Here is a 26929-nt window from a genome sequence, read left to right as displayed (position 1 = left end):
GGCCCCTGGAGGGGTACAATCTGGCCCAGGACACAATACATACTGGGAAGCCAGGGAGAGGCCCAGAGCAGAACCACAGTGGCTGTTGGTAACAACCCCCTCCTCATATGTGTGTTCAACCCCACACTTTCTTCCCACTGTGGCAGTGTGTCATCAGAGGCCCAGAACAGCTCAGAGAACTTCCAAGGTTACACAGCAGAGGCAGGATTTAAACACAGACCTCCAGCTCCCTGAGTCTAGGATTCTTCCCTCTGGCCCTACTTGATCTAACTGATTGTGTGCTGGATCACCAGACAGGGAGAACACATTAGCAAAAAAAAGCCCATAGGCAAAGTCAGTAAAATAGTCAAGAGGTAGGAGGGATGGAGAGAGGAGAGGTACTAAGAGGCAAGTCAAGTCCATGTTCAAATCTACCTCCATCACACAAAAGTCAAGACTATGTATGAAAACATGGCTGGGCTGGGTGCAGTGGCACACAACTGTAATCTCAGCAGTTTGGGAGGCTGAGGCAGGAGGATCACAAGTTTGAAGTTAGCCTAAGCAAGTTAGCAAGGCCCTAAACAACTTAGTGAGACCCTGTCTCTAAATAAAGTATTTTTAAAAAAGGACTGGGGATGTGGCTCAGTGGTTGAGCACCCCTGTTTCAATCCTTGGAACCAAAAAGAAGAAGAAAAAGAAAAAAGGGCCAACAAATCCTCTTTATAAGATGCTATATCCATTCATTTGGTTAGTAAATATTAAGCTGGTACTTAGGGATACAGCCAAAGGATAACTTTATCTTGTTCACTAGAACATCCCCAGAGCCTAAATCAGTGCCTAATACACACTATGAGTTCAGTAAATACTTGAGGAATACATGAATGAGGTAGGCTAATATAACTTAGGTAGTAAAAACTAATGAGTGCCAGGTGCGGTGGCACACACCTGTAATCCCATGATTCGGGAGGCTGAGGCAGCCTCAGCAACTTAGAGAGACCCTGGATCAACATAAAAAATAAAAAGGGCTGGGGATGTAGCTCAGTGGTAAAGTGCTCCTGGGTTCAATCCCAATACAAATAATAAAAACAATAATAAATAAATAAGGGCTGGGGATGTAGCTCAATGGTAAAGCGCCCCTGGGTTTAGTGCCAGTACCAAAAAAATAAAAAATAAACTGAAACAAAACAAAACTGAGGAGCTGTGATTGGAGGTGGTAACCCTCTAAGAAAAGGATATTGGAACTGAAACCTGAAAAATGAGGAGCCAGCCAAGGCAGATATGGAGGTAGAACCTTCCAGACAAGCACAGCAAATGTAAAGGCCTTGAGGAGGAGTGGGACTTCCACAAACAGAAAGGAGGCTAGTGTGGAGAAACTGGCAGGAGATGAGAGCAGAGGAGGGCAGCAGCCAGGTCAGGTGGGGCTCCTAGGCCTGAGCAGACTCCAGGTTACATTCCAAAAGCCTGGGAAGTCAGTCAATGAGAGTTTCAGCTGGGTAGAGACACTTACAAAAAGGATCCTCCTGGAAACTCTAGAGCAGCTGAGACTCTGAAAGAGAAGTTCTGTGAACTATAATATGCTCTTTCCCAAACTCGCCAAGGATACCCCTCCCTCCCTGCCCTCTTTTGGACTCCTTAGAGGTCTAAGACCCCTCTGGAGCTCCTTTCCCATTTGCTCGCCTCTAAGACCATTCAAACCCATGGCTAAGCCCTTGCCCTCTGGAGAGCAAATATTTGTGGAGCTGGATAGTAGATATGTTACATCACTGAACTCTTAGTAACAGTCCCAAGAAGTAGGCACCTTTATTTCCATTTTACAGAGGAAGACCTGGAGACCAGCAGGGGCAAACACCCATAAAGCTCCCACTCTGGGCTTCATTGCACAAATGATATCAGCACTTCACTCAGAGAACCTGAATCCAAAAGCCACGCTGTCTACTATGCCAGCTACAAACCTGATCTCCCCAAAGAAGGGGTCCAGGAACTCCATCATTTCTACTAATTGGAGGTTTCTTGACTACCTGCTTCCCCCACATGCCCCCTCTTAGGCCAGACCCAACTCACTTATCAGTCTTACACAAACAGAAAAGAGCAGCAGACCGACACTTGCTGGGTGATTAATCCCTGCCAGGCATGGTGCCAGGTACTGGTGGAAAGCAAAACCCTGTCTATGCCCTCATGGATCCTTTTTCCTTTTTTTGTTTTTGTTTTTGTTTTTGGTATTGGGGATTGAACCCAGGAGTGTCCTTCCTGTGCACCAAATTACCCTTTTCCTAGTTTTGAGACAGGGTCTCACTAAGTTGCCCAGGCTGGCCCTGAAACTTATGATCCTCCTTCCTCAGATTCCCAAATAGCTGGAATTGGGAGCCACTGTGTCCATCTGTCTGTCCTGCTGGATCTTAGGGCAGCCCTTCAAGGCAGTTACTTGAAGGTTCATGAAGCTCCTAGTAGCTGATGGCAGATCTGTAAGGCTCAGAGACCTAGGTGACTTCCCAAACTCTGGCTGGCTCTAAAACTGTAGCCTTTCGCTGAGCAGGGCAGTCACCCCCAGCTTCCCCCTCAATAGGGAAACAAAGAGCTGAGCTCTGGCTAAGCTGGGACTGGGGGAACATTAGCCCTTAGAAGTCCAAGGCCCACATATGTCAGTCAGGGCCACAGCTGCAAATTCCACAGCCAGATCCAAGGCTCTCACACTTGATAACATCTGGTTGCTCCAGCAACGTCCCTCCCCGTCCCAACCCACAGCCTGGTCAGAGCCTGCTGCCTCTCTTAGCCACCCCAGGCACCGGTCTACACACCTGTGCTTGCTTAGGAAGGTGCTCAGTGACTTGAATCTCGGGTGGGGGAGGGCACCTCACAAACTTGATGTCCAAAGAATGGAAGGACCTGGCCCAAGGCCACATGGCTTTCTGCTTTGGTACAGTCCAGGAGTGCAGGCTGGGGTTAAGGCTTTGACGGAAGCTCACCAAGCAACCTCTGCCCCCACATCTGCCTGAGGAAGGAGGCTTCCCAGTGCTGAGAAGGCACTCTACTTGTGGCCAACCCCCAATGCACCAGGCACACCAAGGAGCACCCAGGCAAGCTCCTGAGATCAGATACAGTCCCTGAGCGGGTATAGGGGCGTGCACCTCTAATGTCCCACTGGGGCCACCTCCAAAGGTGGAGCTCAGAAATACACCCACAAAGCACACCCAGGCTACACCCTCTTCATCCACTTAGGCAACTGCATAGACACCCACAGGGCCCAAGTGGCTGTATGTACAGGAAGACAAGCATGTGTACCCACCACCCAGGGGCTTTCCTGAGCCTAGGGACAGGGAGCAATCAGAGATGGAGCCCCTGTGTCCCTCACCCCACACACACCAGCCGCATGCGCATGCGTACACACAGTCTTGGCAACATCCTCCATGGGGTGAGGCCTCAACCTGCCCCATTCCAAAGCTCAGGGTGGGGGAGGCGCACCCACAGGCAGGCCAGCCTGACTCAGGGGAGAGGAATGAGGGGGGAGGGCATAACTGTCCAGGTGGCCTTGCTCAGGAGCTGGGACCCTCATGGCCAACTTGCCAGCACCAGGCCTGGTCTTTACTGCCCCAGGCCAGCCCTCCAGCCAAAAGTCAGAATGCTCAGAGGCTTTTCCGCTCAACCCCTTACTATACTGGTGGACACATGAAAGCCAAGGGTTTCCTTCCACATGAAGGCCAGGGTTTCCTCAGGTCACACATTCTAGAGGAAACCCTGAACAGAACCAAGAGCATCCATGGGTTTTACTCCCCCTGAGGCAAGGCAAAGGCAAATGAGCGTAAGAAACTCTCAGGTAGAAGGGGCACTTTCTCTTCTACTATCCCAAAGGTATAAGTGGAGTTTCCTTTTTACAAAAGAGCACCAAGAGAAAGTGACTGGCTTGCTCAAGGTCACCTAACCAGGAAGTGGCGGATCCCACATTCAACCCTGAGTCTCGCTCCAAATGCCTTAGTTGTCTTGAGTCTAAGAAAGTGAATGGGTAAAGGGGGCCACAGCCTCAGTCTCCTCCCTGGCATAAGAAGGGGAAGTCCTGAACCCCACTTCTACATCAGGGGACTCCCCCTCCCCTCCCTTGTCCAGCTCCACCCAGCGGGGGCAGAGCTGACAGGCCAGGCCGGTTCTAAGGTAAATATTGGGGGGCAGGGAGTGCCTGGAGCAGGGAGCGGAGGATCCCATCCCACAGGGTGCCCTGAGGGAAACGGCAGTAGTGCAGGGTGGAATTAGCTATAATAATATTAATAAATGTGGTAATGAGTTTCCAGGCCAGCATCTGCTCCCAACAATGACATAATAATCCCTTTCGGCCAGGGCACAATTCTGATTTTCCAAAGCCCTTTCTTTTGTTCCTTCAAGGCATGATTATTCCCATTCTATGGATGCCAGAGAGGCAGCCACCATGAAGTTAGGAGAGGAAGGGCTGGGACTCAGGAGATGTGGACTCCAAGCCTTAATAAATCAGCCTCTCTCGGCCACAGTTATCTCATGAACACCCACCTCACAGAGTGCCTGAAAAAGCTAAAGAAAACCCTACAACCAAGAGCAAGTTCAAAGTGTCCTATCAGAGTGAGCCTCTGCCGGTCCAGGGAATGAAGGCAGGAAAAAGACCTTTCCACTTAACAACACAGCAACAACAAACTGGCGTCTCCAGAAAACCAACTGAGAGACACAGATGGTCTCATTCAGTGGCCCTCACCATACAGAGGCACTCCCAAAGGGTCAGTGATTTATCCAAAGTCACTAGACTAGTAATGGCAGAGTCAGGATTTGAGCCCAGTTCTAACTGGCTGCAAACCATGTTCTTCCAGTGCCACCTGTAGCCCCCCTCCCGCCCACTTCCAGAGTGCTTCTCCAAATCTCAAGTGGAGTTAAGGACCATTAAGATAAAGGCCTGATAAGGGACATTCAACAGCAGTTCCCTATCTTCCCTTAGTGACCTCACCTAATCTGGCAGTCCTGACCCTGTTTGGGAAGGAAGGAATTCTACGTCCAGACCAGACAAATCTCACAGCCCTGGGAATCACAAGACCTAGTTTGAGCTCACTGCCATTTTGATTCTGGGGATTGAATCCAGGGGCTCTTTACTACTGAGCTAGATTCCCAGTCCTGTTTTTTTTTGTTTTGTTTTTAATTTTGAGACAGGGTCTCACTAAATTGCCCCAGCTGGCCTCCAACTTGCAATCCTCTAGCTTCCACCTCCCAAGTAGCTGGGATTACAGCCGTGTGCCACAGCATCCAGCTTATTTTCATTTTTTAATTTGTTTCTGGGACTGGGGATTGAACCCACAGCTACACAAGCACTCTATCACTGACTATGTCCCCAGTCTGTTTTTTATTTTGAAACAGAGTCTCACTAAGTTGCCCAGGCTGTTCTTGAACTTGTACTGCTACTACTTCATCCTGCACCCACCTCTCACTGCCTCTAATTAGAGTTTGACCCTGAGCCAGGTAATGTCCTTTTCTGGCCCTCGGTTTCTCCACCTGTGTTGTAGAAGGCTTTTAGAGAGATAAATGCCAGGGCTGGAGATGTGGCTCAGCGGTAGCGCGCTCGCCTGGCATGCGTGCGGCCCGGGTTCGATCCTCAGCACCACATACCAACAAAGATGTTGTGTCCGCCGAGAACTAAAAAATAAATATTAAAAATTCTCTCTCTCTCTCTTAAAAAAAAAAATGCCAAAGAGCCCTCTGCATATATAACTGTTTCTAGAAGGAGGGCAATGGTTCCCCACTTACAGTCAGGGGCTGGGGCAGCAACGGAGTTCAACTTATCACTGATTACTTAGATCAAAGAGAGCTAAGCTCCTTATCTGGAAGCCCAGGGCTCCCACAAGCAAGCCCTGATATCACACACATCTGGTCACAAGTCTCCCCCAAGGAAGAGGAAGAGACATTGGGGTGCGAGAGATAGGACCTTCTCTCAGCTGTGAAACCTACCAAAGCCTAAGGCCCTCCAGGTCTAGATGCAGGGTGAAAGATGGAAAAAAATCCAAAGAGGCTGACTTTACCAGTCCCTTTCCTCAGCCTTCCCATCTGCAAGATGGGAACATAAATTCAACTAGGAGAAAGACCCTGTGGGTAAACCTCTAATACAATGCACAGGAATTGTGATATCAGGGTGACTCTCCTTGGGTTCCCAATTCATATCCTCCACCATTTCCCCAACCTGCCTAAGACCAAGTGCCCAGCTGACATGGGGGGGGGGGGAGCTGGGTTGAACTCCTGAGAACCACGGCCAAACAACCCTAGCAGGTCACAGTGTCTTTCTAGCAAAGGGCAAGTACTCACCTCATCCACCCTGACCCTTCTTTCCCCTCCCAGAGCACTGGATCAGGGGAGGAGTCAACCCTTCCTAGGATCTTGGTTTATTTCCCCTCCCACTAGTTCCCTGTCTAAGCCCTTGAAGGCTTCAGGGTTTTAGACTCCAGTTCTCTCCCACTGTGCTTGACACTTGGGTGCTCCTCAGGGCTCAAATGCCCCGGTCTCAGGCTTTCTTTGCCCAGAGGATCTACAGGCTGAGAAATCACAACATGAAATCATCTATCCCTAAACTGGCTAGAGGCACAGGCTTTATAATATGACAAGCTTGGATTTGAATCACAGTTCTGTCATCTCCTTGCTGTGTGTCCTTGGGCAAGTAACTTTACTTCCCTGCGCTCTAGCTTCCTCATCTGTAAAATGAGGAGAATAATAGCTTTTCACTTGTTAAACTATTTGAAGACAAATGAATTAATGAAAAGGGTTAGCATGGAGCCTTTTATTTTTATGGGGGGGGGAGTCACTATTGAGGATTGAACCTAGGGGTGCTCTAACACTCCAGCCCTCACCCCCCCCCCTTTTTATTTTCAATTTTGAGATAGGGTCTCATTAAATTGCTCAGGCAAGACTCAATTTTGTATTCCCCCGCCTCAGCCTCCTGAACAGCTGGGACTACAGGAATGTGCCACTGCGTCAAGCTACCCAGGGCCTTATTTTTATCTCTGCAGTAACAACTCTGCTACCACCCCCAGCCAAGCAATCTTGAGTACAGAGCCTTCACAGCCCCCTCTGGTCTTTACTCCCAACATCTGATTAACCCCAAATCCTGAAAAATTCTGCGGCATCCTCCAAAGTGTCTCTGCAGCTGCCCCTCTTCTCTGCTCCCATAGTCCTCCACCCCAGGCCCCAGATCAGCCCTTTCTTCATCACCTCTCCCTTGGATTACTGCAAGAGGCTCTGAGCTTCCACCCCCACTTCAGGATAGCGTGCCTGCACCTGCCCCCGCCCTGGAGCCATCTTCCTAACACACCACTTTTGTAGGCTCCACCCTTGCTCAAACACCTTCACTGGCTCCCTATGGCTGTACACTACAGCCCTCTCTAGCTGCCTAACACGTCTCTCTCCTCCACTCACAGACTAATCAAATGAATAAGTAATCAAGCTCCAATCCTATGGGCTTATGGCAGCAGAATCTGAAGCTAGGGAAGCCTTAGAATCCTCAACACAAGTAAAATCAAAGGGACTGAAGTTTACATTAACAGTGGAGACTCTTCTCCTCCCAGGACAAGGAATATGCCTCAACTACTTTCCTCTCCAATCTCCATACTCAGTCCCAATTCCCTGACTTTTCTCAAGACCATACCCTGCAGCTACAAGGAATCCCCCATGTTCTCTCCTTCAATCAACAATACAGGACTAATCCCAATCCTGCAGTTACTTAAAAACCAGATTAAGATCACGAAATCAGTTTTGTAAACTGATCCCAACCCAGCAACTTTTAAAATGTAGCCTGGAATATTAATTCCCCAGCTCCTACCCTTCTATGTTGCCTTGACAATGCTTTCTAGTTTTTTTAGGAACACATGAAAACCAAGTTGACCCCTGAGTTGCAGCAGGGGCTGGAGGTGCACAAGGGTAGCTGGAAATTCCTGGTTTCTTCTTCAAGGGCAGCAGGTAGAAGACTGCAAACACACCTTCTTTTTCTCTCTCTCCCCCTTGACAAATGGTCACAAGTCTGGCCCACAATTGATTCTCAGAAAATCATCAGATCAGAGCAGCCATCACAGCACAGATGAAAAGCCCAGCCCCAGCTCTGCCAGCTCAGTGCAGATTCAGGAAGCAGAGACAGGTGGGCACAGCTAGGACTTTGGGGTTGCCAGGGAAGGGAACTCCTGCAGCCTATCAACACCCACCTTCTGAGGACTCTTCAGAGAGCCTACCTCAACTTAATTAACCCTTTTCCTGTTAGTTTGGTCATCATTCCTTGTGCTCAAATCACCTTATACAAATGACCTTGAACAAGACCCTCTTTTCTAGACTCGGTCTCTTCATCCATGAAATGGCTAGTCATAACTGCAAGAGACCCACAAAGTCATCTATGCTAAGGCTCCCTAATTTCAGGAACAGAGGAGTCAGGAAAGTCCAGAAAGGTGAAAGGAATCTGTCCAAGGTCATCAGACCCTATGCCAGAGCCACACTGAGAGCAGGCTCTTTCCATTGCCCCCTATGTCCAGGGCTGATGGAGGGGTGAGATCATCAGGCTCAGTTGCTGGACCTCTAGGAATGTGGGCCAGCCTGGGAATATGTGGGTGGATTCTCCCACGACATCAAGGGTCCCTTCACTCTACCTCCTCTCAGAATCTCTTTCTCCCCCTCAAACCAGCAGGTACCTCTATGTAACCTGCCTCTGTTAAAGCTTGTATCTTGAAGGGGTAAGGTTTTGGATCCCCCACTTTGCCCTTCCCCCATCTCTGGATTCACAAGATGAGAAAACAAGCACCCTGTATGGCCCCTCCTCCAGGACCCTTTGGGATTCTCAGGAATACCCCGAATTGTTCTTTGTTGGAAAACAAGAATGCCATCTCCCATTTAGGGGTTGGAAGCCTTCCCCATTACCTATCCCCCACCCCTGGAGGTTGGAATGTGACCCGCGGAGGGATCCCGCAGCACGCTGGACGAAGAGGACTGCTGCGTTCCAGCTCAGTGGCTGCATTGAAAGGGGGGAGATGCGGCGGCGACCTCGGGGACTGCGGGAGTTGGGGGACGGGGAGAGGCCGCGGTGACGCGGTGGGGGTAGGGAGGGAGCCAAGAGAACCAGTCCGACTCCCGATCGCGCCAGATGGAGGCGGTCCCGAGCCTCCAGCCCCTGGTTTCCTGCTTCGCCCCTCCACCTTTGTCTCCCCACCCTCCTGCAAACTTTCAGCCTGTTGGGGGCTAAGGTCTGCGGGACAAGTGTGTAGTGCCCTAGGGTCTGCCTGTGAGCCCGAGGGAGTCTGGTCGGTTGTGCAACTGTGAATCTGCGTGACGCTGGGCAACTGTACCTACATGACTGATTTATGTGCCCGTGTGTCTCAATCTGCGCGTGGGTGTAGTTCGTGTGGCCATGTAAACCGTATGCATAGGTATATGTACCTGTGTCTCAAGATCTGTCTCCTACCGCGATAAAGCGCGGGTGGGTGTGTGATTGTTTTTCGTCCCTGCATGCCCATACATCAGAGTGTGTGTGTGCGACCATGAAAAATGTGAACACGTACGTGTGCCCGCCGGTAGGTATCACTGTATACATGTCTCCGAGTACATGTAAGGGGTGGGGTCTGCGCGGGGGTTCCCGGCCCCCCACTCAAGCTCACCAGGCCCCAGGAGGGGGCAGCAGCGGTGGCGACCGCTGCCGCAAAGACCCTCCTCCCCGCCAGCCCCGCCCCCACCCCCTACCTGCGGGCCGCTTAGCCGACCTCCCGAACCGCCAGAAGCTGCGGGCCCGGGGGCCGCTGGGGGCCTTCCTCTTGTGGTGCGAGTTACCCATGGTGGGCGCGGGAGCCGGCGCGGGAACCCGAGCGCGGCCCAGCCAGCCCGGCGGCCGGGCCCGCAGCCCCGGGAGGGAGGCAGCGAGACGCGCGGGCTGCCACTCGGGCGCCCCCAGCCCCAGCTCAGCCACGCCCCCGAGCTCTGCGGCCAATGGCCAGGACGGGGGCGGGCCTGAAGGAGGGGCGGGGCCTGGCGCGCGTCCCGTCAGCTCCGCCCCTCCTGGTACCTGGGAGACCTGCTGATCCGCCCCGCCCTGAACGCTCCGGGAAAGAATCGGCAGGTCCAGTTGGGGCAGGTGGATAGCCAGCTCTCCCAACCCGAGGGCCGCCTCTCTGGGGACTGCACTGGAGCTGGGAGAACTAGCAGGCGGGGTCCGGAGCCTTTCTGCTACTAAGGCCCACCAGCCACCAACCCGTGAGTGTTGCATGCATGAGTGTACAAATATATCCAATTGTGTCTCAGTAGTTGTATTCAAAATAATAGCAGCATCCTTTTAATGTTCACTGTGTGCCAGGCACTGTTACCTACTTGTATGCACTACTTTTATGTCATCCAAAAACCAATTTCGTAAGGTGGATACTTTTATCATATCCACTTTACTGGTGGGGAAACTGAGGCTCCTTGAAGTCATTAAGCTACAAGGCCAGAATTCAAACCCAGACTGACTCCAATACCCACTGCTCCAGGCTGTCACCTCTTACCTCATTTATGTCCCTACACCACCCTGGAGGAGAGCAGTAATGACATTTTTGTGTAATTGTGTGCTTGAATGTGATGTGGTCATACATCTGTGACCCTGAACATGAGGGTACATCTCTAATCATCTATGAATATATCCATGTAATGGAGCCTTTTTTCATGTCTTACATATGTGACTATCTCTCTCATGGTGGCTGCAGATGACTGACTTTTGTGTATTTAAGTAACGTTCTCCCTGTGTGTGTATGTTATAAATGTGTTGTTATAAATGTTATAAATATGCTTTTGTATATCAGTATGACTGTGCAATTGTGTTCGTTATGTGTATGCCCAGATATACAGTTGACTTGTTTGTGTAACACAGCTTACAGGTAAACATGAGTGAAATCACCCGTCTCTGCATGCATCTGTGGAGCTTTGTGCCCCTCACTCATCTCCCTTTACACAAGTCTGTTTTTCAAAACCCAGACAAAACCTTACCTCTTCTAAAAGCCTTCCAGGCTACCTAAGGCTCCCACCTGTCTTCACAAGTGCCCTTCTGCTGGGGAACCTATTTAAGGCCTCATAGCCTAGTCAGAGACTCTCCTTTTCCATCACTATGCTCAGTCTCTCTAACTAGGGGCAGCATAGTGTAACAGAGAATGCTGGACCGAGTTCTAGCCCCTGTATGGTTCTAGTCCCTACATGGTTCATACTTTCTGCCAGTTGGGCAAGCCCCTCCATTATACCATTGCTGCCTCTTATGCCCAGGGGCTCCATAATACTCTGTTCCCCCCCTGCAAAATGGAAGAGTCAAAGTTGACCCCAACTCTCCCTGAAGCCTCTTGCTAAAAGTCTGAGGTTGACAACAGTGCAGTCCCTCAAGGGCTGGCATTTAATTATCCATAGAAAATACCATACACAGGGTACCACGGTCTCTTCAACTTGCATAGAAAAAAGGGGTTCCATAAGCTGGGGTTGTGGCTCAGCGGTAGAGCGCTAGGTAGAGCCTAGCATGTTCGAGGCTCTGGGTTTGATCCTCAGCACCACATAAAAATAAACAAACAAAATAAAGGTATTGTGTCCAACTACAACTAAAAAATAAATAAATATTTTTAAAAGGGGTTCCAGTATCAAAGATGGGGGAGACTTTACAGATCTGCTAGTTCAATTATCTTTGTTTATAGATAGGGAAACTGAGGCCCTTAAAGGGACAGGTGGTATGGGAGAACAGAGGAAACACCCAAGGGCAAAGTACAAATCCCTTTGCATGAATTGAGTGAGAACAGATAAGCAAAGAGTCTTGAAAGCTATTTAGAATGTAGCAGGGGTGTTGGCCACCAGAAGCCTTGCAGGAGCTTGCCCCTACCCACCAACTCTGCCTCATCACTAACCATACTGTCCTCATTCTCAGAACTCCAACCACACAAAACTGTTTGCCACTCTCTAGGGTACACCTGCTGTCTCCTCTTGTACCTTTGCCTGGAAGATGCCTTTTCATCCTCATGGCCCTGCTTGACACTCTCCCCCATGCACTCCTCTCCCCTGGCTGCATTCCCTATGCACCCATTAGTGCTGTCCTCTTATGCAGTATTGATCAGACCTCTGTGACACCACCCCAGCCTTTGCCTCAAGACTTCAGTTTATTTTGGTATCTGCCTTTCCAACCAGAAGAGTTTCCTTATAGACAAGGATTAGCTCGCTCCTTAGTGACCAGCACATAGTAGGTATGTCTTGAGAGTTGCCTAGAAGCTGAAAGAAGTGAAATGATAGGATTTGTATACTAGGTATAGAAGCAATAGTGGCACTTGCATAATGGTGGAGGTGGTAAAGATGGCACATAAGTACTTTCACTGCAAAGGCAGTGCCTGCCCCAGATCCTGAAGATGGAGTACTGCCCATGGCCCAGGGCATGGGACAGGCTGTATAGGGAGCCTCTTGATGAGGCTCAGGTGCCTTGTGATCCTCTTGGGATTAGTGGTAATGGTCTAACAGCTTCTCTCATTTTCTTTCTTTCGTTTTTTTTGGTACTGGGGATTGAACTCAGAGGCACTCCAGCACTAAGCTACATCGCCAGTCCTTTTTAATGTTTGAGACAGGGTCTCCTAAGTTGCTCAGACTGGCCTTGATCCTCTTGCCTCAGCCTCCCAAGTCACTGAGGTTAGAGGCCTGAACCGCCTCCCACCTCACTACTTAAGCAGTGAGGAGGCCTGACTTGGTCATCTGAAATGACCAAGGAATCATGCACTTTGCCACAAGATTTGGCCTTAAAACCCTGAATAAGCTAAGCTGTCTCTATTGCCCTTCCACACCAAGCAGAGCTGGGGACCCCTGAGTGGCACTGATAGTCCATTGCTGAACCAGCCCCTAGGGTCAGTGGAACACAAGGAACACAAAGTAGAGTGAGGATAACAATGCGGGAGGAGGACTGAGATTTCACTCCTTCTATCTGAGGAAACTGCTTCCCACCTAGTTTTTTCCCCAGGTCTACCAAGGAGCTGGAAGTGGCCTGGGGGTCTGCACATAGAAGGTGTGTGTACCCGCTCTCCCCACCCTACCATGTTCACTGGGGCCCAAACAATATACAATGCCTCCTCTCATTAGTTTTCTTCAGCATGTGACAGGCCAAGAGCAGCTGAGAGGGCTTTGAGGGTTTGGGAAGAGGGGATTTCCAAGGGGCAGAGGTAAGGTGAGGCTCTGCCCGGCTGCCTGCTGACAACAGGGTGTAGATTTTTCTGGCCACAGGGTTTGCCCACCCCAGTTCAGCAAACCCTGCTGGCAACCCTGCTGTGGAGACTTGCAGGGTGGGGGGGACAGTGGAGTAGAGCACACTGAGGGGATTTCCAGAAGAGAGCTGGAGTGCGAGGAGGAAGAAAACTGAACAAGGCCCCAAGGTATCTGGGGGTGGGGCTGGCCTCCACTTCAGGCTCTTCCCACCCCTGGCAGAGGCACCTCTCTGGGAAGGGCTCTTCTGTTTGAAGTTTGAACAAAGGAGAGAGGAAGCTGAAATCACCTGGCAGCTGTGAGCTCCTGTTTCACCTCTAAGGCTGGACACTGTGACCTTGAGCAAGTCATTCCCTCCTCTGGCCTCAATGACATGAACTTTCAGCATCCAGGATCCACAGATGACCTTACTCTGGAAGCCCATATTAGATCACCCACCTATCGCCCAAAGCCACTTAAGTGCCAGGTCCTGTGCTGAGCAGGGGCGAGTGAAGAGCCAACTCCAGCCTTCAGGATATCCAGATAGTGAAGATGGAGATCCCTGTGCCCACAGCACGGCGGACAGCCAGCCAGCCCCCCCGACCCCACGGGCCACTTGCCTGATTCTAGTGCTGCAGGTCTCTGGACTCCAGCTTCCCTTCATCCTTCAACTCTATCTTGTATCACTGCTGCAGGGTAGCCATCTCTGTGCTTCCTCTTTGGTCATACTTTTTGACCCTTAAGTACTTGTTCAGTATCTCAAATTGTGAGGTACGTGAGGACTGGGACCTTGTCTCTCTTGTTCATCCCCAGAACAGTACTTGACACATAGTGGGCCCTTAGTAGTTATGAAATGAATAAGGTTCCATCTCCTGTCTGGATCTAAGGCAGACCTGTCTCATGGGGCCAGGAGGAGATGGGCAGAATAGCCTCCCTGTCACATTCTTGTTTTTTGGTTTTTTTTTTAATATTTATTTTTTAGTTCTCGGCAGACACAACATCTTTGTTGGTATGTGGTGCTGAGGATCGAACCCGGGCCGCACGCATGCCAGGCGAGCGCGCTACCGCTTGAGCCACATCCCCAGCCCCACATTCTTGTTGAGGAACCCCAGACTCTTCTATGGACGCTACTCTACTATTGGATGTGTTCTATAGCAAAGGTAAGCTTGCCCTCATTACACTGATCCAAGCCTCAGGCTAACATACTGAGATGTCCCTACTCAAGAAGGTGGTGACCACAAAAAACAATACTGCCCAACCCCAAATTTTATTTTATTTATTTATTTTTTTTTATGGTACAAGAAATTGAACCTGAGGGCACTGTACCACTGAACTACACTGCAACATCCTCCAGCACCCTGTTTTTTATTATTAAATAAAAGATATTATTGGGTTTTTTTTTTAGTTGTAGTTGAACACAATACCTTTATTTCACTTATTTATTTTTATGTGATCGAACTCAGTGCCTCACGCATGCCAGGCGAGTGTGCTATCACTTGAGCCACATCCCTAGCCCCAAGATATTCTTACTAAAACATGGTCTCATTAAGTTTCCCAGGTTGGCCTCAAACTTGTGGTCCTCCTGCCTCAGCATCCCAAGTTGCTGGGATTGCAGGCATGACCTACCAAACCCAGCTCCAACTCCAAATCTCTTTAAGCACCCTGCTCTAGATTCTGACGGCAGTAATTTCCCTAGTAGTATCACAGACATGAGGACACTGGAGCTGGGCCTCGAGGAATTAGTAGTTCACTGGACAGAGAAGTGAAGGCAAGCTAGACACCATGGTGCACACTTATAATCCCAGCAACTTGGGAGGCAGGATTATGAGTTCAAAGCCAACCTTGGCAATTTAGCGAGACCCTGTCTCAAAATAGGTAGAGTGCCCCTGAACCCAGTACCATAATAATAAATAGGATAATAGCACACGCAAAGCCACAGAATGTGAAAATACAGTGTTTATTGAAAGGTAATCAGATACCATCTGACCTCAGACAAAGTGCCCCTTACTCAAAGTGACTTTAGATCTTCACTTTGCTTCAGAGTTATATAGGCACTTGTTTTTGCTAGACTCTCCTTACCCACCTTCCTGTGACATCCAGGCCACCTCCTGTCTGGCTGGCTCTCCTTTCCCAGATACAGTTCCCACCCCCTTACTCACCCCTATGAGCTTGCTCCTCCAGCTTACTCTCAACCCCAGAGATTCCAAGAACTACAAGGAGTCTCAGAGGCCCTTAAACTCCATCCATGTCAAGATAGGGCCAAGGCATGTCTGGCTGGGAATGGGGTAGGCTTATCCAAGGTCAAACAGCAGAGCAGAACTCAGACTTGGCTCTTTTCAAAATTCCATGTCAAGGACAGTGATCCCCCAGTGAATGGCCAGAGGGAACTTGGGGAGGCTTAAGTAAGTTCATGGGCTTAAGTCTGCTGAGCCTGACAAGGTGGCTTCTGAATTCTCAATATCAGAGCCATCCGCACTCCTATCCCTCAGCCACTGCCCAAGAGGAACACTTGAGAGGGTACACACCCCTTCCCCAAAGCTGGTCCTGTTCAAGTTCCACAGTCAGAAACTCATCTAATCCTCCCGCGCCCCAGTCCTGGGGATTGAACCCAAGGATGCTTTAACCACTGAGCTACATCCCCAGCCCTTTTCATTTTTTGAGACAGGGTCTTGCTGAGTTGCCCAGGCTAGCCTCAAACTTGGGAACCTCCTGCCCCAGCCTCCCAAGTCACTGGGATCATCTAACATCATATTATTTTGTTTGGGCAATGTGGCCTTTGGAGACAAAAAGACTTGTCATTGTAATGCTGCACACCACTTCCACAGGGGCAAAGACCTTGCTTGTCTTGTCCTCAGGTAGTCTCATCTCCTTGATCAATGTCTGACAATGCAAAATGAAGAATACTATGTTTTTTCAAATACACAAAGTTGAGTGACCTTGAGCAACTTTCTTGCATCCTCTGAGGGTTGCTTAATTCCCAGGTTGTTGTGAGGATAAGGGAAGACTGTTAAGGAAAATGTCTGGCCTCTGTCTGGCATGGAACGGCCTTCCTATTACTTCTCTTCCCCTACAAATTAGCCTTCTTCCACACCCTGCTCACCTCCTCCAGAAAGCCTCCTCTGGATTATCTGCTGGGCCCCAGTCCTGGCACCGGTCCCAGAAACACTTCCTCCCCACACACTTGTCTAGTGTCCAGGTGATATTTCTGGAAAATATGGATCCCCGTGTATTTGTTTTTAACTTTTTATTATGTCCAAGTCTTCCAGAAGAACGAAGATAAGACTTCACCTTCTGTGTATCCACCTTAGTAATAACCATCACCAGGTATCTGAGGTATAACCAAGTGAGTTATTTTCCAAACATGGACCAGGATGAGCTTAACTAATGCTCGGGTCCTCAGCACCAGAACAGTGGAAAACTGCTACCATCTGGATCATAATCCATAGTTTACAAAGCACTTCCATGTCTATAATCTAACTGGATCCTTGAAACACCCAATAAAGCAGGATTTATTATCCCTACTTTACAAATAAGAAAGATGAGGTTTGGAGGGAGGAATAACTTGCCAGTGTCAAGTAGTTGAGAGGGACAGCAGAATTGTTCTTGTCAGCTTCAGCAACCACGACTTCAATCGGTTCTTAGAGCTCAGGTGACTAAACTTACACCCTATAAAAGCAAACTTAAACACAAAAATAGCAAACCCTTGCATTTCAACAATGACTTTCATATAATTTTCATATCCTCTCCTGAGATAATCTGGGAAAGATAAAAAGGTCACAGACCCATCAAGACAATGTCCAGAGGATCACCCCTAGGAGAAAGTCCTCTCTCTTCCCCATGAGACAGTAATGGAATCAGAGTTCACAGAGAAGTTGCTTGTCCAATGTCATGGGACGCTAGGACAATGTCAACATCCTAGTAGCTGAGCCAAAATTTTAAACTCACATTTGTCTGATTCTGATACCCTCCCACTCTATCAAGTTCCTTCACTTTTTTTTAAAAGAGAGAGAGAGAGAGAGAGAATTTTTTTTTAATATTTATTTTTTAGTTCTCGGCGGACACAACATCTTTGTATGTGGTGCTGAGGATCGAACCGGGGCCGTACACATGCCTGGCAAGTGCGCTACCGCTTGAGCCACATCCCCAGCCCTCCTTCACTTTTCTCTGGGCTGTTTCTCATCTACAGAATGAATTGGAAAAGAAGATCTTTGAGTCTTACTCCCGCTCTAGGTTCTTAAGAGAGTCATGCAAATCATAGCAGTTTTGGAGGCAGATGATTTGGGTTTAAATCTCAGTTTGATCAAATCACTCACTCACTGTCCCTGAGCCTCTGTTTTTCCACCTACAAATGGGATCTCAAGAGATAATGGAGGGACTGGGGATATAGCTCAGTTGGTAGAGTGCTTGCCTTGCATAAACAAGGCCCTGGGTTCAATCCCCAACACCACAAAAAAGAGAAGGGATAATGGATGCCAGGTGCTGTGGCACACACCTGTAATCTCAGTGGCTCAGAGGCTGAGGCAGGAAGATCTCGAGTTCAAAGCCAGCCTCAGAAACTCAGGCCCTAAGCAACTCAGTGAGACCCTGTTTCTAAATAACCCAAGGGCTGAGGGTATGCCTCAGTAGTTAACAGCCCCTGGGTTCAATCCCTAGTACCAAAACAAAAAAGGAGAAATAATGGAGAAAAGTCTCCTGACAAATCAGAATAATCAATAAGTATCAGACAGATTTCCTCTTTTCTAGCTGAGAGTGGTGGTGCACACCTGTAATCCCAGCAACTCAGAATGCTAAGGCAGAAAGATTACAAATTCAAGGCCAGCCTCAGCAACTCGGCAAGGTCCTAAGCAACTGTGAAAGAACTGTTTCAAAATAAAAAATAAAAAGGATTGGAGTTGTAGCTCAATGGTTGGTTAAGCACCTGGGGTGGGGTGGGGGGGAAAGGGAGGGGGAGGGAGAGAGAGAGAGGAAGGAAGGAAAGAAGGAAAGAAGGAAGGAAGGAAGGGAGGGAGGGGAAAATGCCCTTGATATCTGACATCCTGGGGGTCTTCGTGTGTCCCTGCTTCTCACCTCTCCCAATCAATCTCTACTCTGAACTTTCTCACTGAAAGAGTTAAGACTTCTTCAGGCTTCCCCTTCCTGGCCAGGGGTGCCAGTGGAGATTAGAGAGATCGGATTTTTTCTCTTAATAAACAGAAAAGAAGCTGGGCCAGGAAAGTGACAAGGAAACAATTGGAATAATAGGAGGCTGGAGCAAAAGGGAAAGGGACTTCCCTCAGCCATACCTGGGGCCGCCTCCAGACCTGGGGAAACAACAGCTAAGGGCAAAGGGTGTGGCCCCTGCACGTGGACTCAGTCAGGCTGACCTGCTGCCCAGAAAGCCCAGAGCCACCTGATACCAAACACAAGGCAGAGGGAGGCTGGCCATTGACCCAATGACCCCCAAACTCAGACTCAGCATTTCCAGCCCCCTGCCTCCAGCCTAGCCTCCTAGTCCACTGTCCTGTTTATACCACTAGTGCACTAACCATCTGCCTGCCAGTCCCAACCATCTGAACACAATCCATGCAGCTGCAATTCTGACCCCTGTCCTTTTAAGTGAAATGGAGATGACTTCATGCTGAATCCCAGTGAGGCAACACTGGGATAGACCCCCTCCTGTTAGGGCTGCAGAGGAAACATCCATCAGTCACCCAAACCTTCCCTCAGGGCTTGGCCCAGCCATCCCAGCCCCAGTGCCCTGGCTTCTATTTGTGGATGGGCCGCAGGGGAGCAGGGCCCTTATCCAAAAGGAAGATCAGGCCGGATGCAATCACACAAGAGGCTTTCCACCCTCTTCCTGACCCCTAAAGTGTTCCTTCTAATTCTCCTCCAAAGGAGGTAGTTAAAGGACATTGGGAGGGTACACAGAAGAATGGAATGGGCGCAAACACCCCGCCATTTCCTCACCCCAGCACTAAAGCAAGAGTATAGGAAAGGTAGACTTTCAAGGATGACAAGCCCCAAGGGAGCCCCACCCTCTTGCACAGACTGAAACACTCCCCCTCAAATGTAAGACAGAACTGGGGAAACGAGGCAGAACTGGGGAAACGAGGAAAGGACAAGTAAAGGCCAAAAATAAAGTGACCCTAGCAGGGATGGGCCAGGCCAGTTCTCCCTTCTCTCTGTTGCCCATTCATAAGTCCAGAGGGGGAGCCCAGGGGCTCAAACTCAGAAAGATTGGGAAATAGCTTTTCTATTTTAAGCACACACCCCAGACCGGGTATACTTCTCAGGTACAGCCTGAGCTTGGGCCTCAGTTTCCCTGATATGGAAGCTCACTTTCAACACTAGCAAGTCGCTACCTGGGCTGGGGGAAGGAGTGATGGGGAGGGGCCGCAGGTTCCCAGATGGTGAGCTCACCACCCCGGGAGGTAGATGTTTGCGGTTTGGCCCAGGTGAGGGTGGGAAGGGGGAGGGTGCGCGGGAGGAAAAAGCTAAGACTGTTAACAACCTAAGGCATGCTAGACTCCAAGCTGGGTCCCACGGGTTTAGAAATCCAGATCCACCTGGCGGGCAGACACTCTCCTTTAGCTTACAGCCAACCTTCCAGACCCAGAGGGACCCCCGCCTGAGACCCAAGGCCACCTGCCTCTCCCGCTGGCCTCAGGCCAAAGTCAAGTCTCTGACCCCCTGACTCAGCAGAGGACAGAACCTGGGTGAGCCTGCGGGAGGGGGAATTGCCTCTCCGCCCGGAGCCGGGCGGCCAGCACTTCCTGCTTAAATCAGGGGATCCCTGCCCCAGTCGCTGATGGTGGTGGGGACGGGGGTTCCTCTCCCCTCGGAGGGGGCAGTTCGAGTGGAGAGCGGCGCAGGACTGGGGCAGTGGCCTGAGCCTTGGACTCTCCGCTCCCCCAGCATCAGTGTCTAGGCGGTCACCCCTCCAACACACCGCGGACCCCAGCAGAGCCACCCGGCCGCACGCTCCGCGCCTCCCGGTGCTCAGCCCAGGTGCCCGGCCGCCTTACCTCGGCCTTTGCCCTTGGCCCTCTTGGCCTTGTCGTCCGCCTTCTTGGCCCGAGAGACTGCCGGCTCGGCGCCCTCCGCCCCCGCCGCCTTCTTCTTGCGCCGCTTGCCCCGCAGCCAGCTGAAGGCGCGGCGGAGGCCGGAGCGGGACTTCTTCCTGCGCGGGGGGCCGCCCGGGCCCCCCGGCTCCTCGGCCGCAGGTGCGGCTGGGGGCGCGCGGGCCGCCATGGCGCGGGTGGCGGACCTGGCGGGGGGTCAGGCCCCCTGCGGCGCTGCGCCCATGCGCGGGGGCGGCGGCCGGGGAGACGCGCCCGGAGAAAAGTTTGGGCGGCGGAGGCGAGCGAGCGCGGCGGGAGCGGGCGGCGCGGGAGGGGCCGGCCGGGCGGCGGGCGGGGCGCGGAGCGGCCGGGAGGGAAGAGCCGAGGAGGGAGCGGCCGCGGGGCGGGAGCGGCTGCCGGCTGCCCCTCCCCGCCACCGCGGGGCCCGGGAGGGTGAGGTCCGGTCCGGAGAGGAGGTGGTCCCCAGAGCCCCGAGTGCAGCGCTCCGCGGGGGCCCGGGAGGGCGGGGTCGCGGGGCGGGTCCCAGAGGGGGCGGAACTGAGGGTCTGTCCCGGAGGCGGCCCGAAGGGTGCTGGGTTCCGAACAGGGTGGTGCGGACCTGCGGATGAGGGGGAAGGGCTCAGGGAACTGGAAGCGAAATGCGGGGATTGGACCCAGGAGAGCCTAGAATTCCGAGTTTGGTTCGGAAGAGATGGGCACCCAGGAGATTTCCCCTTTCTCCCTCACCACACCTTCCCCCAGGCTCCAACAATCCTCAGTCTTCTGGGTTCCAATTTCACTCTTGGGTGGCTAGGATGAGGATGATACTTCCTCAGTTTACCCTTCCTCTGGGCTTTGATTTCCCAGGACACCAGCGCCTGGGTTACGATTTCCCATGAAATGCTCAGCACTAATTAATTAAGGTGGATCTTGGGACAGGTGAGAATTGTGACTGGAGAAGCTGGTGGGAAAGAAAAGCCTTTAAGAATCATGAAAATGCTGTGCTCATTTCCTCCAGGCCTCTGGCTCTCTAGTCTAGCTGACCAAGCCCTTTTTTGTCCACCGATTCCACAAATGATCTCTGCAGGAAGCAGAGTGTTACCCTTTAGTACAGAAGGGAAATTGAGGCCAGGAGGAGACAGTGATTGCCCAAAAACTCAGAGGTGGTCAGCCTAAGAGGTGCATAGGGCTAGCTATAGGTTTGGCACCCTAGGACCCCTTCCCTGAGCTCTCAGGAGGACTTTATGATCACTCCACGATTAGAGTTTGTCTGCATCACCAACTTGACCATAGCCACACATCTTTCTCCTGGTGCTGGTCTCCATGAGGGCAGGGCCTCTTGGCTGTAAACATTGTAGAATGATTAGCAGGCAAACCATGACTTCTGTAACCTGTGTTAGCCCCTGAGTGTTCCTAGAGGCTCCACACTGCTGAACCTAGGCCATCACTGACACTCTTTTCACCTGGAGCCTGGGGCAGAACACTGACTATCCTCAATGGGCCCCAGTTTCCTGTTAACACCAATAAGTTGATCTGAATGGTCCCAGAGCACCTATTCCTGATAGGTGCTAGACCCTGCCCTCATGGTGTTCTTGGCTCAACCTAGCCTTAACCTGAAGGACCCTATGTCTTCCTCTTTTAGTTAGTATAAAAGAAAAAGTGTTACAGGTAGAACTGAGACTTGTAGAGAGAGTGATGTGCAGGGCTTTGGCCTGATGCATGAAATCTGATTACCTGGGGTAGGGAGGAGAGAGAAGGGCAAACACACTGGCTTTTGGAAGAAGTCAGCAGAGGAATGTTGATTAATCTTGCCCTGCACCAACTCTTTCAGCATTTCTGTCCAGTGGCCTGGATTGGCTACATAATTTGCAGGGCCTTAATTCAAAAATCATTAATATCCACAAAATTGGAGCTGGGATATAGTTCAGTGATAAAGTACTTGCCTACCATGTTGCAGACCCTGAATTGATCTCCAGCACTGAAAAAAATAATTATTAAGAATTTTATGAGCCGGGCACAGTCGTGCATTCCTGTAATCCCAGCAGCTCAGGAGGCTGAGGCAGGAGGATCAAGAGTTCAAAGCCAGCCTCAGCCAAAGCAAGGCACTAAGCAACTCAGTGAGACCTTGTCTCTAAATAAAATACAAAATGGGGCTGGGGATATGGTTTAGTGGTCAAATGGCCCTAAGGTACTCAAAAAAAAAAAAAAAAAAGGAATTTTATGCCAGGTATGGTAGTGCACACCTGTAATCTCAGTGGCTGTGAAGGCTGAGGCAGGATGATCATCACAAGTTCAAAGCCAGCCTCAGGAATTTAGTGAGGCTCTCGGTAACTTAGACCCTGTCTCAAAAAAAAAAAAAAAAAAAGGCTAGAGGTATGGCTCAGTAGTTAAGCACCCCGGGTTCAATCCCTAGTAACAAAAAAAAAAAAAAAAAAAAGAATTTCATGTATTGAGCCAAGCATGGTGGTGCATGCTTGTAATTTCAGTGATTTAGGAGGCTGAGGCAGGAGGACCACAGTTTGAGGACAGCCTCAGCAACTCAGTGAGACCCTAACTCAGAAGGACTAGAGATATGGCTCAGTGGCAGAGCACCCCTTGATTCAATCCCAGGAAGAATTGGAGGGAAGGAGGGAAAGGGAGGGATGGAAAGGAAGGAAGGAAAAAGAATTTCCAGAGGAGCCCAGGTATGGTGGTGCATGCCTGTGCTCCCACCTACTTAGGAAACCGAGACAAGAGGATTGTGAGTTTGAGGTCAGCTTGAGCAACATAGCAAGACCCTGCTGCAAACAAACAAATAAAATTTTAAAATATTTTTTCAAGAGAACAACAGCAAAGTCCTCAACCAAGCACAGGGCCTTTCTGAGTTCGGGGCTATGTGCGACTGCACAGTTCACATGCTTATGAAGTTGATTTGGAGGGGAGAGGGATTGTATCCCTTCACTACTCCAACACCCAGGCATCTTTACCTCCCATCCCCAGTATGAACCACTTCAGAACAGCAGCCCCAGCTTTCCCATTGTCCCCTGGCCTAGTGGGCAGACTGCTTCAGGGACATGCATTCTTGGGAGGACTAACCTGTGTTTAGCTGCAGCTGAATCCTGCCCCTGGGATTAATGATTGCTCAGCTGAGCTACCATTCTTCACTGGCTATATAGGCAGCTAAGGAAGCTGACTTCCCAGCTGTCCCTATCACCCAGGCCCAAAGTCCAATTTAGAGCCAGGTTGTTACCTAATCCAGCAGGAAGTTGCCAACCTGTCCCTGGGGAGGAACCAGCAATAACCAGGCTTGGGCAGCAGCCTAAGTGCCCTCCAACTTTGTCCCACTACTTTTAGAAAGCCCAGGACCATACCAATTTTGTTCTCACATACCCCAAACTGCTTGGAAGACCAGCTTCCAACAGATGCCAGCTTCATCCCCTGCTGGGCCTGGCCTTCTTCAGCATAGACTCCTCACTCCAGGCTGGTCAGCCAGGCCAAGGTGTGGCTGGGCCTCCCTCACTTCACAGGGAAGACCACAAAGGGAAGGGGAGCCTAACATAAGGATCCCTGTGGCTTCCCTCCATCCTTAGGCAATTGGAGGGGCTAGAATAGTAGTGGAGGGAGGGGGAGTCCTGCCAAGAACCCCCAGGAAACCTTGGGGAGGAGGAACCCTACAGGTTCCATCCCAAGGCCAACATTCCTGTGTCCCCTAATCCGTGGTGCCTGGCATTTGTAGTTGCTGTGTTAACATTTCAAACAACCTCCTGCTGAGGTCGTCTTTGATCCTCACAGTATCTCTTCAAATCAGGCCCCAAAACTAATTCCACGGATCCCCCCCACCTCCTGCTGGGTTGAGAGGTGAAATAACTTGCCCAGGGTGTTAGTGGTGTGTGGCAGGGTGGAGGTACAGTCCTTCGGGCCTCCCAGCACTGAGTTAGTGACAGATTCTAGGAAGCTAAGGGAGAGAATTTGAGAAAGAGGAAGAGAGATGAGGGAGTAGGAAAGAAGAGAGAGATGGAGAAAAGAAGGGCACCTGTTGCTACAAATTGTGTTGGGGGTTGTGTTTCTCTTCATTCTTTCAACAAATATCACCTAAGTACAACTTCTGTGTTCTAGACTTCAACAGATTTGCCACAGATAATCAGGAATCAGATTGTCATTCTCTTAGCTGTGTGCAATATAGCAAAGTGGTTTCCAAATTCTTTCTCTCTTTTTTAAAAAATTGTTTTAGTTGTCATTGGATCTTTATTTATTATATGTGGTGCTAAGAATCAAACAGTGTGCCTCTCACATACTAGGCAAGTGCTCTACAACTGAGCCGCGACCTCAGCCCCTCCAAGTTCTCTTAACCTGTCTGTGTGTGCCTATAGTTCAGCTAGTTGCAAGGCTGGGACAGAGAATCCTTTGAGCCCTGGGAGTTCAGAGTCAGCCTGGGCAACATATTGAGACCAGATTTCAAAATAAACATTTTTTCTGCTGGGTGTAGTAGTACACACCTATAATCCCAGCATCTCAGGAGGCAGAAGCAGGAGGATCACAAATTTGAGGCTAGCCTTAGCAATTTAGCAAGACCCTAAGTAATTTAGTAAAATAAAAAGGGCTGGGGGTGTAGCTCAGTGGTAGAGCACTTGCCTAGCACATGTGAGGCATTAGGTTTGATCTTCAGCACCACATAAAAATAAATAAAGGTATTGTGTCAACCTATAACTATTAAAAAAAAAAAAGTTGGGGATGTGGCTCAGTAGTTAAGTGCCCCTGGGTTCAGTCCCTAGTACCATTAAAAAAAAAAAAAAATCACTGTTAGCAGAGGAACTTTTTTCCTTCCTCAAACAAAATCAACACAAATTTTGACATTTTTTGTTTTTGTTTTTTTTTTTTAGTTTTCGGCGGACACAACATCTTTGTTTGTATGTGGTGCTGAGGATCGAACCCGGGCCGCACGCATGCCAGGCGAGCGCGCTACCGCTTGAGCCACATCCCCAGCCCCAAATTTTGACATTTAAAATGAATAAAAGGGCTGGGACTGGGGCTCAGTGGTACAGCACTCACCTAGCATGAGCGAGGCCCTGGATTTGATCCTCAGCACCACATAAAAATAAGTAAATAAAATAAAGGTATTGTGTCCAACTACAACTAAAATATAAGTATTAAAAAATGAATAAAAGCTGTATTTTATGTGAGTAAATTTATTTTGTAAATCAAAACATATAACCTTTACTTACCACAATGTAAATTAATGAGATCAGTGATTACGTTTTGATGGACTAAAAATTTGAAACCCTGAGTGATGGTTTTAACTAAGTGCCAGGATTCAATTGATTTCTGCAGCAGTTAGTTTTAGTTAGTAGGCAATTAGAAATTAGTCCCATAGACAAGCAGAAGCAAATGGTAAAAGTTTTAACAACTTATAGAAATATCAGAAGTCTTATTTTGAGGTATGCACAAAAATAAGTTATCTAGCCAACCCAATTTAATGTGTTCTCAAAAGCACAGACCCTTGCATGGTGTGGTATACATGTAATCTCAGCAACTTGGGAGGCTGAGATAGATAGAAGGATTGGGAGTTTGAGGCCAGCATCAGTAACTTAGCAAGACCTTGTCTCAAAATAAAAAGTAAAAAGGGCTGGGGAGATAGCTCAGTGGCAAAGCACCCCAGGGTTTCATCTCTAGTAAGTTCTCCCATCCCCAGAAAAAAAAGAAAAAATGTGTGTGGAAGTATTTGAGCATGTTGGGGTGTGGAGGGGCAGTACACACATGCAGAAGCCTCATGAACTCATCCTAACCAATCACCCCCATCCCAGCACTGGGCCCAGAAAGGGCCCCAGGAAACCACTGAGCTGCCCAAGTTCGAAGGCTGAGGCGAGTTGTCATGGAGATGTGCTTTGTTTCCCCAACTCTCTGGCGGCATCTGACAGGCACAGAACGCTCAGCCAGATGGACACTGACCTAGACCAACAGAGCAGGGATTTCCTGACCCTGAGCTTCAGAAGACTCCCTGCTTATAGAGGAGAGGGGCTCAATTCTCAGGAAACAGGGAGATGGCCTGCCTGGCTTGCCAGTTGGAAAGACTTCCTGTAGGGGGCTTTTGGGAGGGGCCCTCTCTAGGTGTTTGCAGACACCCACTCCACCACTCCTGGGCAGCAGAGGTGGCCCTGTGCCCAAGGGCAGGGCTAGGAGGGAAACACCCACACTCAGGGTTCTCTGGAAGGTGGAGGAGGGAATCAAAAAGTGGGGACAGAGCTCTCTGCCCATAATCAGAAGGAAACAGCTGGATGTGGATTCTCAGAGACACCCACCCCAACATCCCATCTACACAGGAACATACACAAACACACCAATTCACACTGGCACATCCATATATATAGCTACTAACAGATCCAGATACACGTGGGCACATTTAGGTAACCATTAAATACTCAGGAAAGCTGAAACAGACTGACATCCAAACACCCATAAACAGACATAGAAATACACTGAAACACAAACTCAGAGGCACACACATGCACATATACTGCTAACACACCTAAACAGGTCCAATGACACAGGCACACACTGGTACACAACTGTATGCATTCCCAGATGCACAGATATTAATTGATACAAAAACAGAATTCACACAGACACTCAGCAGCCCATAAACCATGGAAAGAGATATACACAGAGTGGTTACACAAACATAGATACACAAAAACAAACCATTACAAGTAAAAACACAGATCCAGGCAACAGCCAGAGAAGGGATGGGAACTAATAAG

At 49.9% G+C, this 26929-nt stretch overlaps 1 protein-coding gene across 1 annotated transcript in view; it reads right to left on the bottom strand.

The window, feature by feature from the left end:
* The window catches only part of Nhsl3 (NHS like 3), a 29804-nt gene extending 9419 nt beyond the window's left edge, over positions 1 to 20385 (bottom strand). Inside the window, exon 1 of the mRNA XM_026406849.2 lies at positions 20160 to 20385. Coding sequence (XP_026262634.2) covers positions 20160 to 20385 — 226 coding nt within the window. The remainder of the gene's footprint in view (positions 1 to 20159) is intronic.
* Positions 20386 to 26929: the final 6544 nt, after the last annotated feature.

Source organism: Urocitellus parryii, chromosome 11 (assembly GCF_045843805.1).
Source record: "Urocitellus parryii isolate mUroPar1 chromosome 11, mUroPar1.hap1, whole genome shotgun sequence".
Taxonomy (NCBI): Eukaryota; Metazoa; Chordata; class Mammalia; order Rodentia; family Sciuridae; genus Urocitellus; species Urocitellus parryii.
Note: the sequence above shows the minus strand (reverse complement) of the source record. Positions and strands in the feature narration are given on the sequence as shown.